Source organism: Mandrillus leucophaeus, unplaced genomic scaffold, assembly GCF_000951045.1.
Source record: "Mandrillus leucophaeus isolate KB7577 unplaced genomic scaffold, Mleu.le_1.0 Scaffold220, whole genome shotgun sequence".
NCBI lineage: Eukaryota > Metazoa > Chordata > Mammalia > Primates > Cercopithecidae > Mandrillus > Mandrillus leucophaeus.
The window spans coordinates 331,466-345,953 of record NW_012102255.1 but is presented as its reverse complement, the minus strand read 5'-3'; the positions used below and the strand labels follow the sequence as shown (position 1 = coordinate 345,953).

The window sequence follows — 14,488 nt, the reverse complement described above, 5'->3', positions numbered from 1 at the left end:
TTTTTTTTTTTTTTTTTTTTTTTTTTTTTGAGACAGAGTCTCACGTTCTTTTGCCCAGGCTTCGGTATAGTGGCGTGATCATGGCTCACTGCAACTTCCACCTCCCAGGTTCAAAGGATTCTCCTGCCTCAGCCTCCCGAGTAGCTGGGACTACAGGCGCCGCCACCATGCCTGGCTGATTTTTGTATTTTTAATAGAGACAGGGTTTCACCATGTTGGCCAGACTGGTCTTGAACTCCTGACCTCAAATGATCCACCTGCCTCAGCCTCCCAAAGTGCTGAGATTACAGGTGTGAGCCACTGTGCCCGGCCTCTTGTTTTTTAAAAGATATCTAGCTCATTATCAGTAGGCCGTGAATAGTTTAAATGCTTAAGATTCCAATTTGAAAATTTTTAAGTCAAACTCTAAAGATTTTTACATAGCTCATTTTCAAAGTCATGGTTTAAAATACAGAACTCATGTGAATGACATTTCTAGGAAACCTTAGGTGAATTTCTTAGGATCAGCTTGAGCTGTTTACAATGGTAACACATCTGTATGAAAGCCATGTCAAGAAGAACTGAAGATCAGATGTGGCTTTATTAAAATTAGGTGCTGTCTAATAAAAAAGAAAGAAGAGATCCAGTTAATGACAGAATCGCATAAATGTGGTTATGTTCATTGCTTTTAACTGCTGAGAAAAATAATCTTGAATGATGGGCCAAAACCAGGAAAAGCCTTCAGGGGAAAATGTAGTTATAAGTATTTACAAGGCATGTACATTTTTTAAAATTACAACCTTATCACATTAAAGCCTCATCTGGGTACTTTTTTGTACGCCAAAAAAAAGTACTGTATTTTTATTTGTAGGCAGTGTAGTAATAAGAATTCTGTCTTTTATTTGAGATAGAATTTCCAAGTATCTATTTGACCTTGCTAAGCGTTCGTGCTGCGTAGCCAGTGATACTGAGCATTCCATCTGGATTGCCTCTAGACAGGGGATTCACAGTTGGTCTTTACTGGTTAGGGAACATCTAGAACTTTTTGCTCATACACAAAGTAAAAACCTTGTATGTCCAGTTGGTGCCAGCATTCGTGTACTTCTAGCTTGACTTTTTACCCACTCTGTGTGCTATTACGGGGTCTCTTACAAGTGTACTTTTTTCTGCGTTGTATAAGCAGTGAGAATTTTAAATGAAATGAAGTGAATTTGCTAATATCTTGGGTTTTTTTTTTTTTTCTTCCCGTGCCTTGTAAACCTTAAACCACTATACTTGTTCTATTTGAGGTGCAGGGGAGAGCGTGAGTGAGCTAATCACTTAGAAGGAAAAATGCAAGCTAAACCAAATCCTTAATGAAACAACATTTGTTTTTACCTATGGAAATAAAAAACTTTTTAGCCACATGCTTATGAATTTTTACTTTATACTTACCTTTGAAGTTTTGGGGCCTTATACAGGATCCTTGACTCTGCAAAAATAATACAGCTCTTTATTATTTGGCTGACGGGCTTTTATACCATTGCAAGGAGTTGGGAGGGAGAGGGACCACTAATTTCTTCTCCATTCTTCTTCCCGTATCTCATTACCATGATCTCTATTCAGATTCAAAGTTTCCCTGGTGCATCCTATTATCAATCATATTTTTTATGAATCGCTGACCATATTTGCCACTGTTGGGGAGGCAAAAAAAAACCTGAAACACAGAGCCTATGTTCTAAACGGGTTCATAATTGATACAAGGATTAAAAGCTAATTCCTGTCATTCCTACACCTTTGCATCCTCATAGCTTAGCTCCCACTTACAAGTGAGAACATGTGGTGTTTGATTTTCCATTCCTGAGTTACTTCACTTAGAATAATCGACCTTAGACTTTTTTTCCTTATATTTTCTTTTTCCAGCTTTCCTGAATACCTTTCAGCTGATATCCCCTTTTTCCTCTTTTTTTTTTTTAATGTAAGTTCTAGTGTACATGTGCACAACATGCAGGTTTGTTACATATGTATACATGTGCCAGGTTGGTGTGCTGCACCCATTAACTCATCATTTACATTAGGTGTATCTCCTAATGCTATCCCTTCCCTCCCCCCTCCCCACAATAGGCCCTGGTGTGTGATGTTCCCCTTCCTGTGTCCAAGTGATCTCATTGTTCATTTCCCACCTATGAGTGAGAACATGCAGTGTTTGGTTTTCTGTTCTTGTGATAGTTTGCTAAGAAGATGGTTTCCAGCTGCATCGATGTCCTACAAAGGACACAAACTCATCCTTTTTTGTGGCTGCATAGTATTCCATGATGTATATGTGCCACATTTTCTTAATCCAGTCTGTCACTGATGGACATTTGGGTTGATTCCAAGTCTTTGCTATTGTGAATAGTGCCGCAATAAACATACGTGTGCATGTGTCTTTATAGCAGCATGATTTATAATCCTTTGGGTATATCCCCAGTAATGGGATGACTGGGTCAAATGATATTTCTAGTTCTAGATCCTTGAGGAATCGCCACACTGTTTTCCACACATCTACAGCCATCTGATCTTTGACAAACCTGACAGAAACAAGAAATGGGGAAAGGATTCCCTATTTAATAAACGGTGCTGGGAAAATTGGCTAGCCCTTTTTTGTCTTACAAAACTTTTTTTTTCTTACTAAACTCTTCTAGATTGTGTGGAAATCATGAGCTTTTCTGCAACGACCCTTAAATGTCTGTCCTTAAACTCATTTTACATTTTAACACTTCTGGTCATTTACAAACTAGACTAAATTATTTCTTAAAAGCTGAGTCATTACAGTTATGATCTCTTAGCCAATGTTAAAGTAACAGGAGGTTTGACTTGCTGTCATTAGCTTTGGTTTTAGGATTCTAAAGCTAGTATACTTCATGAATAGCCAACCAGTTGCTTTTTTCCAGTAATGTCAAAGGAAACTTAATTCCAGTGGTTCATGTGTGTATCCTCTGGAAAGTTTTACATGTAAAAACTTTTGAAAACTAATGTGCTATTAAAAAATAGGGCAAATTTTTGGCTGGGCACAGTGGTTCACGCCTGTAATCCCAGCACTTTGGGAGACCAAGATGGGCAGATCACAAGGTCAAGAGATCAAGACCATCCTGTTCAGCATGGTAAAACTCCATCTCTTCTAAAAATACAAAAATTAGCTGGGCGTGGTGGCGCATGCCTGTAATCCTGGCTACTCTGGAGGCTGAGGCAGGAGAATCGCTTGAACCCAGGAGGCAGAGGTTGCAGTGAGCTGAGATCGTACCACTGCACTCCAGCCTGGCAACAGAGTGAGAGTCCGTCTCAAAAAATAATAATAAATAAGGCAAATTTTTAAATAGCTAATTTAAAACAATATTTTGTTGGCAGTTTAAATCAGTAAAGTATGATAGTTTGTTTCTATTGTGGTTGTAATGATATATAATCTTGCAAAGATTGTATATTTAGTTGGGTATGCATATCACGAGAACTGTAGTTTTTAATATATCCTTTAATCTTCCAATATACCCAAAATGTACAATTATTTTTGCCAGTATACAGCCTTTCAGTGAAAAAAAAGTGTTATGACTGAGATAGTTTACATAGAAAAATTACAAGCTTTGTGACTTAAAGTACATTTATCATGTTATCTCACCTTTTTTTCTTAAATAATGCAGACTTCTACAGAATTGTTGAAACTGAGTCAATGGTTCTGACACTCGGGAAAACATAAAGACTGGACTAATGTTAGAGAACTGAACCCTTAGTTTCTGTTTTGTTCCTTTGGTGCTATTTTCTTATCTAAATTTTGTAATAAAATGGAATTAAATGTGAAAATATCAATTAGGTTTTCAAATCAACAATATAGGTTGTGTATACATTAAGATTGCTCATTTTAATACATATTTTACCTTATCACATGTGGAGATTGCTGTTGTCCATGTTTTTTCTAACTAATTTATACTATTTTCCACAAATATTAGAAACTTCATTGTATAGATCATCTGCATAAAAAAACTTTAATGAAAAATAGTGTTTTGGATACACTGATGCTTATCTGTATTTTATCTCATTAAGCTTCGTTATTCTGTTTCTCATCCTAGTTCATTTATTTTGGGGAATTGCAAGGATTTGCTATATTATATAAGGGAACACTTTAAGCACATTTTCAAAAGAATCACATCAACAGTTAATATGTTTTTTAAAATTATATATGGAGCGATCATGTGAGATATAGCATGGCATAGTGAAAAGATTTATGGCACTTAACTATTTGTGACCTTGGCCAAAAAAATGGTCACGTCTTCTTCTGTGTCTCATTTTCCTTATCTGGAAAACAAGATGATTAATACTTCTCTTACAGAGTGGTGGTGGGAATTAAATAAGTTGAGGAATATGAAGCTGCTTTGTAATGTACTCATTATATTATAATGGTGCCTTCTATTTATTCTAAGCTTCATGAGGACAAGGACCCTTTCTGCTTCTTCATTGTTGTAGTATTTAAGACTTAGCACAGTGCCTGGCACATAATAAGGAATCAGTAAATATTCGTTGGTGTTTTTCCTGCCTTTTTGTGTTGATAAATAAATGAGGAATTAACTGTCATTTCTTACAAAGTTTATATATTGACCATAAATTGCTTCTGTTGGTCCATAACTTCAACCTAGTTCTCTTTTTAAATCTAAATTTTTATGTAATTACTAATGTGCTTGAAAGTCTTTCAAACTTACATTTTGCGTAAGTTAAAAAAAAACGTTACTTTAAGCCAGGCACATGTCTGTAATCTTAGCTATTTGGGAGGCTGAGGTCAGAGGACTGCTTGAACTCAGGAGTTCGAGACCAGCCTGGCAATATAGCCAGACCTCCTAGGCTCTTTCTTTTTTTTTTAAGTTACTTTTTATTTCCTTTGGATTTTGAAGTTGCAGAAACTTTCACATATACTTTTAATAATAATCTGTCATTCCAAAACCTTTTCTGTGGAAATAGCCACATTGAGTTTATGGGCAGTGGATGCAACTTGGAAAACGTTAATATCTTACTGAAACGAAATGTTTCTCAAAAAACAGGAATATCAGTGGTAGGTTTTGTAAGTTTCTCCCTCTTAAAAAAAAATCTAAAAGAAAAATCTATTTTCCCCTTTGATTATCACTGGTAACAGTTATTTAGTTCTTCAGTCCATGTAGGTAAAAATGCAAATGGCTTTATGGAAATGAGCACTAAATCTTGGATCCGGTCCTGCCTTAGCTACGTCTAAATATGTGATCATGAGCAAGCCATTCAGGTTCTCTGAGATTGTGATAAAGTCAGATAAATCCTACCTCAAAAGAACTTGGTGGGCCTCAAGTGACATAACATGTACTAGAAAGTGCTGTGCATAGTGTAAAGTGCTCTACTAAAGAATGCAGAGTTCTTAATTTCTTGGTACTGTAGACCCCTTTGGCCATCTTGTGAAGCTTGTAGAGCCCTTCTAAGGTGTAAACATAAAAGAATTACAAAGAAATCCAATTATATTGAAATTCAGTTATGAAAATATTTGAAAGTAGTAGAGTAATTTATGGTTCTTTATTAACATTAAATAAAATGTTATTGTTGTGTGTTTAATGACTTCACTAATTTTGAAGTAGTGATGACCGTAAATGATGTTTTAAGATACCTGTAGCAACTGTAATGTGATCTCTGTTGATGACAAAAGTCACCAGTATTGCTAATACCACTGTGGTTTGTTGCCTGTATTTATAATTGAAAGAAATGCTAAACGTCACTTAGAGGTTAGTGAAAATGATATTGTAATTGTTTTTTCTCATTTAAGTTCATGAACTCCTTGAATTCTATCCATTATTCCCCAAGTTTAAGAACCCCTGTGATATATTAATGCTAGTCATTAACACTAACAGTGTATGTTAAGGGCATATCTCTACTCAAGGGTATTTAAAGTACATTTATCAAGGTGATGTCTTGTAGGTTATTTGGAGTTTAGTTTCATCAATCTTAATTTTGGAATTAAGGTTTAAGAGTTTGATTATATTAACTATAAAATAGTTAATAGTTAATTTGGGGTACAAATATTTAATTAGATATACAACTTACATGACTGATTATCTCATAAATGATTGTTTCTAGAGCTGTTTATTTAAAAGGGATTAAACTTCTTTTCTAAAATTATTACCAGGATCAGCCAAGATCTTGCTCTCATTGCTCGGGAGATCAACGATGTAGCAGGAGAGATAGATTCAGTGACTTCATCAGGCACTGCCCCTAGTACCACAGTAAGCACTGCTGCCACCACCCCTGGCTCTGCCATAGACACTAGAGAAGAGGTAGGAGATCTTCATGGAGAAATGCATAAGGTTCTTTCTTTTCTTTATTTCTTTTGCTTTTAGCTTTTTGCTTAGTTTATTTTAGTTATGTCCACCCTCCCTGTTTGCATGAAGCTCTGCATTTTCCAACTTTGCTTTAACAGTTTATTTTATGTTTTTGAAACAAAACTAGTGAAGGCTAACATTTGGTCTACTATTAACATGAAGCTGGAAAATTCTTTAGAAACAGCATTTTGCCTGCTAATTCTTGGTCCATAGGTTCACTTGAAACGTGAATATAAATGGTACCTTGAAAAGCAACCCAAAATTTGATAAATGATTGTATAAAGTTTCTATAAAGTTTGACTATGAAAATGCTCCAATTAAAAGTATTTTCATTGCTAGTTAACTAGAAGATACTCCGATAACAAAGAAAGAGAAAAATCCTACAGTTTCACTGCTTTAATAATTCTTTTGATAAATACCCATATACTTAAAGATATTTTGAAAAATTGAAATATGTATGTAATATACACACATACAAATACATATTCAGAACATTTTTATAAAGTCTGGAATACAAGTTAGCATATATAGACTATTACCCATCCAATATCAATATCAGGGCCTCTTACAGTACAACTCCAGAAGGCGCCATTTGCATAACATTGCTCCAGACAGCGCCTTTAACATATAATACAAAATTAGTGGTACTCTTTGGCCATGTTGGCTGTTTTGATCTGGGACAGATATGTAAGCAAAGGATTGGCATTTAAAAGAATGAACTTCTGTGTTTGGAGATTGGCAGACTGGCCTTGCTGCCAGTTTTAATACAGACCAAAGAACTAGGAATGATTTTTACATTTTTGAATGGCAGGAAAAAACATCTAAAGAACACTAGTTTGCCACATGAAAATTACATGAAATTCAAATTTTGGTGTTCATAAATAGTTTTATGAGAACACAGCCACACTCATTTGTTTAACTCTCATCTATGGCTGTTTCTTTGCTACAGGGGCAGAACTGAGTAGTTGAGAGAAAGATTGTATGGCTACAAAGCCTGAACTTTTATTATCTGTCTCTTTATGCATAAAAGTTTGCCAGCCCCTGATACTAATTGTTCTGTTTCTTCAATTTTACAAGATAATCCTAAATAGTAGGCAAAAATGGCTAGCCTTTCTGACAAATTTAATTGTGGTAAACTGTGCTAATAATATTTTCTTCATTTGCTTTTTGTCACATTTATTCTTTAATCTGATTCTTTAATGGTCACTTTTTTGTTTGTTTTCCTTCAATGTGTTGTTTAACTTATTAAATGATACTTCATCAATCTGTGTAGAGTTTTGTTACCACATTGATCAAATGTAATTGTATATGAAATCATCGTTATTGATGAAAACCTTAAGGATCGTCCTGGTGGCAAGACATACACAATTCTTCTGGTACATTTAAAATGATGAAGATATTATTTTCTCAGCTTTCTAACTAAATTTTACCTAACATGATTATACATTCACTCAGACCCAGTAAAATTACTTAAACATTCCATTGAATAAATTTCATTTTTTTTTGTTTGTTTTATTTCAGAATATTGTACTAGGTTGATTCCCTCTTCAGTAAACCCGAGTTACTTAGTATTGTATGTCTGTGATTTGCACTGTAGATGGCAGTATATCATTTTTATTAGAATGTGAATTTCAGTAGCATCGTTAAAAGTTTATTTGACTAAGACCAAAATATTTATTTTGTGGTTTAAAAAAATATTTTCCTTTTGTAAACTTAATTGGAATTTGCAATTTATGTATCTTGTGAAGAAATTTGACACCTGGATTTGGGGAGGAAAAAAAGGAAAAACAAGATAGGAAACTAAAAGAAAAAGAAACATTATTTTATACTGGTAAGGCAATGTGTGTAAAATGAAACTCATTGTCCATCTACGTGGCTCAGCTTTTTTTCTATTTACCGTCTGTTTTCCATTTGGAGAAAATCTTATCCATGGAAGAATTACATTTAACATAGTTACATATTTTAGATTTTGAAAATAAAACCTATGTAGATGAACCTCGATTTTATAAAGGAAATACCTTTGAAGTGCTTATAAAAAGAAAGAGTAATTGGTTTATTGAAGATGTCATGCCTCTGTTACTACTTGAGAATGGAATAACTTCTGTCTAATCATAAAAATTGTAATGCCAGTATTGGTACTTTTTCAAATTACTGTGTTCTCATAAAGGTTTGCTTTTGTCCCGTTAGTTGGTTGATCGTGTTTTTGATGAAAGCCTCAACTTCCGAAAGATTCCTCCATTAGTTCATTCTAAAACACCTGAAGGAAACAACGGTCGATCTGGTGATCCAAGACCTCAAGCAGCAGAGCCTCCTGATCACTTAACAATTACAAGACGGAGAACCTGGAGCAGGGATGAAGTAAGTAAACTATAAATTTTAACATACGGCAGAAGAAGCATGTTCCGTAAGTGAGAATAGGAGGAACCATTCAGTAAGTAGGGCTGGGGAAAAAGTGATTCTCCTTAATAAATGCAATGAAATTTCACCATGACATCACATCATATACAAATAATTAACTCCAAATGAATTTAGTTATTAAATAATGCAAGAAAAACTGTAAAACTTTTACTTAAAAAATACAGACAAATTTCTTTCAATATTGTACTAGGGAGTGATTTCTTAAGAGAAAAAAAAAGTTTTGGCGTTAGAAAATTGATACATTTGAGTATATTAAAATTAAGGACTTTTTCTTTATTAAATAATAAAGAAGGTAGAAATACAAGTTACAGACTTTTGCAAAACATAAAGCCTATGAAGGATTAGTATACAGTATATATAAAGGACTCCCTCCAATCAATTAAAAAACACAATAGAAAAATCTGCAAAAGACATGAACAACATTTCACCAAAGAGAAAATACCGAGGCGGGCAGATCACTTGAGGTCAGGAGTTTCAGACCAGCCTGGCCAACATGGGGAAACTCCCTCTCTACTAAAAATGCGAAAATTAGGCATGGTGGCACGTGCCTGTAATCCCAGCTACTCAGGAGGGTGAAGCAGGAGAATCGCTTGAACCTGGGAGGCAGAGGTTGCAGTGAGCTGAACCCACACCACTGCACTCCAGCCTGGGTGACAGGGTGAAACTCTGTCTCCGAAAAAAAAAAAAAAAATGACAAAAAAAAGAGAAAATATTGAAGGCCTAGAAAACATAAAGGGATGTTTAACTTAACGAGTGTTCAGAAAAATGCATGTCAAGACTACAGTGAGATTATAATCATTCAATTGTTGGCACGTTAAAAAGTCTTAAAATGTTCAGTACTGGAGGAAATGTAGATACATAGGCTTTCTTATGTGTGGTTGGTGGAGGTTAAGTTGGTGCCCTGGCTTTGGAAAACAGTTTGATACTATCTCCTAAAGTTGAAAATAAAGACATCACATGACCTAGCAGTTTTCTTGCTAGTGTATATACAAGAGAAACCCCTTCCTATTGACAGTAGAAGTTACATTTATAGTAACATTGTTGACAATATCAAAAACTTGGAAACTGTTTACATCAGCTGAAAAGTGAATGTATAAACTGGTATATTCCCAGATTGAACAATTACAGAGTAATAAAAAATTCAAGGATATAAAGGAGTTCCTTCATCAAAGAGTGGTTATTTCAAATACTACTATGGAAAGAGGTGATTTAGGAACAACACACAGAGGTGATATATGCTTAAGGGCTAGGTACAGGAAAAGTGTAGAAAGAAACAGTTGACAAGAAGAGATTGATGATAGATTAATATTTGTGGATCCCTGGATTTAGGAATAGGATCTTGAGATTATTATGTAAGAATGTGTATGTTTCTCATGGTACTGAGTAGAAAAAGATCTACCTGGTGGAAAAGTATGCCACTGGCCTGAAAGTTACAATTGAAGTATACTGAAAAGTTTTAAGCATACTTGGTCTGTCCTGGCCTAATAGTTGATTTGTTCTTGGTGTCAGGAAAAGGGCCCATTCTCTAATCTTATTCTACTCATTCTGTCCTGATGTCTAGGAAGACAAATTTCTCCAAACGTAAGAAAACTATGTGGAAGAAGTTTATGTTTTTAAAGAGAATGGAAACATCTACATTGATAGTTATCTCAAGGTTGATATCAGGAATTTATTTAATGCTTTGTGACAACAAGCTAAACTTCATGAGCAAAGAAAAGAGAAATATCCTATTCTGTGTTGCAATCTTTCCTTAGACTCTCCTGCCCTTTCTCATGCCTTCCTAATTTGTATATGTCTTCCATCTTTATTTGATTGTTTTCTTAAGGCCCACAAAAACCATTTTGCTTATTTATCCTTTCCTTGACAATGTTACTTTTCACAACCTAAATAACATTTTATTGCCCACTAAATTCAAATCCTTGTCATTCTGAAGTTAGTTCACATTTTTCCATGATCACTTCCTTATTTATGCCACTCATCAATGAACTCTCTTTCGTTAGAATTATTATTATTTTTTTTATTTTGAGAGGGAGTCTCGCTTTGTCGCCAGGCTGGAGGGCAGTGGCGCTCTCTCCACCCACTGCAACCTCTGCCTCCCAGGTTCCAGCAATTCTCCTGCCTCAGCCTCCCAAGTAGCTGGGACTACAGGCATCTACCACCATGGGCAGCTAATTTTTGTATTTTTAGTAGAGATGGGGTTTCACCATGTTTGCTAGGATGGTCTCGATCTCCTGACCTTGTGATCCACCCGCCCCAGCCTCCCAAAGTGCTGGGATTACAGGCGTGAGCCTCTGTGCCCGGCCTCATTAGAATTCTTACAGCACCGAATCTCAAAATTTATCTGAACGTCTCTTCTTGTTTTGTAGACCTTAGGCTTTCTGATAAAACATGTAATCGTATTCCCTGTATATTACCATCATCTCCCCCAGTGATCTTTAAACCTTTTTGCCATCTAGGGCCTTATCTTCTGTTTTCTTTCAGACGCCAGATACAGTACTGACAATATAAGGAGCTGGTTTTGAAAACCAGATCTAGACTCAAATTTTGTCCTTTTTCTACCATGCTTCATTAGCTTTGCCTTTCATGATTTGGCCTAGGGCTTGGCAAACTTCAGCCCATAGGCCAAATCCAGCCTGCCACTTGTTTTGTAAAAGTTTTGTTCCAACACAGCTCTGTCCACATGCATAATTTGCTCATTATCTATGGCTGCTTTCACACTGCAAAGGCAGACTTGAGGAATTGTGGCAGAGACCCTATGTCCCTCAAAGACTAAACCTTCACCCTCTGGCTCTTTACAGAGGTTGGTGACCCCTGGTTTTGCCCATGCATCTCAGCTGGAGTGATACCAACACCCCGTATAAAAACTTACTATTTTGAGTAAATTTTTAAAAATGTATCTTTCCCACTAGACTCTTTGCTGGAGAACAAGGATTGTACTCTTCTTGATTTCTGTATTCACATTACTTGGTGAAAGAATAAATAATAAATTTAGTACTCTAAGTTACTTGTATCTTCTCTTTTATACTTCAGTTGGAAGTAAGAGAGACAGGATCATGATAGTAATTGAGATAAACTGAGGATAAAATGGATTGTGTTTGGAAACTGATAAGACCAAAATAACATGGAAACTTGACAAGTTATTTAATAAAAGAACTCCTTTGCTAATAGTGTTTCTTTCACTTTCTCATTTTAGTTACGTATTAATTATATACTTCATTGGTTTATAATTAAAATAAGCATGAATACTAACTGCCCCTGACTATAGTGACTTATGACTGGTGATCCCAGTAGTTATACAATACAGGGGTAATATTTTAACATCTACTTTTTTCTTTGGCTGTTGCAGGTCATGGGAGATAATCTGCTGCTGTCATCTGTCTTTCAGTTCTCTAAGAAGATAAGACAATCTATAGATAAGACAGCTGGAAAGATCAGGTACATATACATATAGCTTATGTTTTTTTAACTTTAATATCACCTCACTTTGCTTTTTGTTGCTTTTTCTCAAGGCTAAAAATGTATCATCAGAATGAATGTGTTTACCTTTGGAAAAATTTGTCCCAAAGTAAAAATCTATCCAGTACTACTTTATAACTTTAAATTTATTACTAATTCAAAACATAAATAGACTTACAGATTTTATTTAACAGTACTTCAGAAATCCATGCTGCTATTGCTTATTTCTGATTCCTATAATTAAAATTTAAAATGTAATGAAACAGTATTTGAACATGGTTTGTGAATTGTAATATTCCACACAAATATAATTCTATATTGTTTATATATTGAAATAATATATTTTATCAGCGTTTGATGAGTACCAAGAAGCCATTAAATTTTTTCAAAAATAATTTCAAAAACACCATTTAAAACTTAAAGTATTCTTAAAAACAGTCTATTTAGCTTAAAACAATGTGTTTTAAGTTATCTTGAGCCTGTATCTTAAAAATGTCTTAAAGGTGGCCGGGCGTGGTGGCTCACACCTATAATCCCAGCACTTTGGGAGGCCAAGGTGGGCAGATCACGAGGTCAGGAGATCGAGACCATCCTGGCTCACATGGTGAAACCCTGTCTCTACTAAAAATACAAAAAAATTAGCCGGGCGTGGTGGTGGGCACCTGTAGTCCCAGCTACTCGGGAGGCTGAGGCAGGAGAATGGCATGAACCCGGGAGGCAGAGCTTGCAGTGAGCCGAGATCATACCACTACACTCCAGCCTGGGCAACAGAGCAAGACTCTGTCTCAAAAAACAAAAAAAAAATCTTAAAGGTGTACGAGAACTTCTCTTCACTTTATTGCCTCCTAAAAGAATATTAATTTAAAATTCCTTATGTTAAAAATAATGTACTCTGCACTGTCTTGTCCCGTTTTTCTATTTATTTTAAAATGTGTGTCTTTTTAGCAAAAGTAATACATGAACATGGTTAAAAAATATAAATCTTCCAGAAAAAAATGTATATTATACCTAATAGTGATGTGTTTCCCCACTCTGGGTTCATTTCTCAAAGGTTTATACAAATATGATCATATTTTATTTGCTTTTGTACCTTGATCTTTTCTCTTAATTAGATCTTTACTTTTCCCAAAGAGTATGAGTGAAATGTATTGACAGACCCCTCCATATTTGATTGGAATATGAGGCATGCTGCCTAGTGAAAAAACAGCTGAGTCTGGGTGCAGTGGCTCATGCTTGGTAATCCTAGCACTTTGGGAGACCAAGGCAGATGGATCACTTGAGCCTAGGACTTGGAGACCAACCTGGGCAATATAGTGAGATGAAGGAAAAAAAACAAAAAATTGGCTGGGCATGGTGGCACATGCCTATAGTCCCAGCTACTTGAGAGGCTGAAATGGGAGGATCACTGGAGCTCATGAGTTCAGAGTGACAGTGAGCTGTGATCGTGCCAGTGCACCGCAGCCTGGGCAACAGAGCAAGACCCTATCTCAAAAAAAAAAGCAATAGAACATTTAATGTTTGGCTTTTCATAAGGAGCACTTTGTACATATAAATAATGTCGAAAGTGTTTTTAATGACTGCCATTACATACCTATTCATTGTTTTTTTTGTTGAAGAGAATTTACCTTTATCAAATCCTATATATTCTTATGAATTTTAAACAGACTTAATTTTTACAGAATAATACTTTAATATTTACTTATTAACAAATAAGTATTAAGTACATTCTAGTCACTTTATAATTAGACATTGACAAAACAAAGACCCCTTTTCTCATGGAATTTACATTCTATACCATGTAAACTAATCAGCTTGTATTAAGTTAGCTATTTCTGCTATCGACACGATTTGACTTAATTTCGTTATTTCACTTGATTTTCCCTGTATTTTACTACTCACATTTTCTGTTTCCACTTGAAGCCCAATTACCTGCATTAACTTTTTCTTAATACTAAAATCACTGCTTATATTGATGAGATAAAAAGTATAATAACAATATTAATTTCAGGTATAAACTGGAACCTTATTAACTAAGAAATTTTAAGGGTTATAATTGATTTTAGAGAAATTAAAGTAGTTGCATGCTGTTTATAAATACCACATTTTATAAATCCTGATAGGGCTTATAAATGAGTCCATTGTTTTTCTTTTACTCACACTCAGTGATTAAGTAATTAGCACCCTATTATTGTCTTATGTAAGATATAGTACATGTTTTCCCCTTGTGACTCCATCATTCCCAGGTTTACTTCTTTCACAAGTAAAAGAATCTCCTTCACTGTGCAACTCATTCACCT

General features: G+C 35.1%; 1 protein-coding gene across 4 annotated transcripts in view; it reads left to right on the top strand.

Annotated features, from left to right (window-relative positions):
- CEP170 (centrosomal protein 170kDa) overlaps nucleotides 1-14,488 on the top strand; it is a 130,578-nt gene that overhangs the window by 103,103 nt on the left and 12,987 nt on the right. For 3 of the 4 annotated variants that reach the window (XM_011981154.1, XM_011981155.1, XM_011981152.1), the window contains 3 exons: nucleotides 6,125-6,272; nucleotides 8,505-8,675; nucleotides 12,082-12,170. In XM_011981154.1, coding sequence (XP_011836544.1) covers nucleotides 6,125-6,272; nucleotides 8,505-8,675; nucleotides 12,082-12,170 — 408 coding nt within the window. Of the gene's footprint in view, nucleotides 1-6,124; nucleotides 6,303-8,504; nucleotides 8,676-12,081; nucleotides 12,171-14,488 lie in introns of all 4 variants that reach the window. The other variant, XM_011981156.1, reaches the window with a different exon arrangement.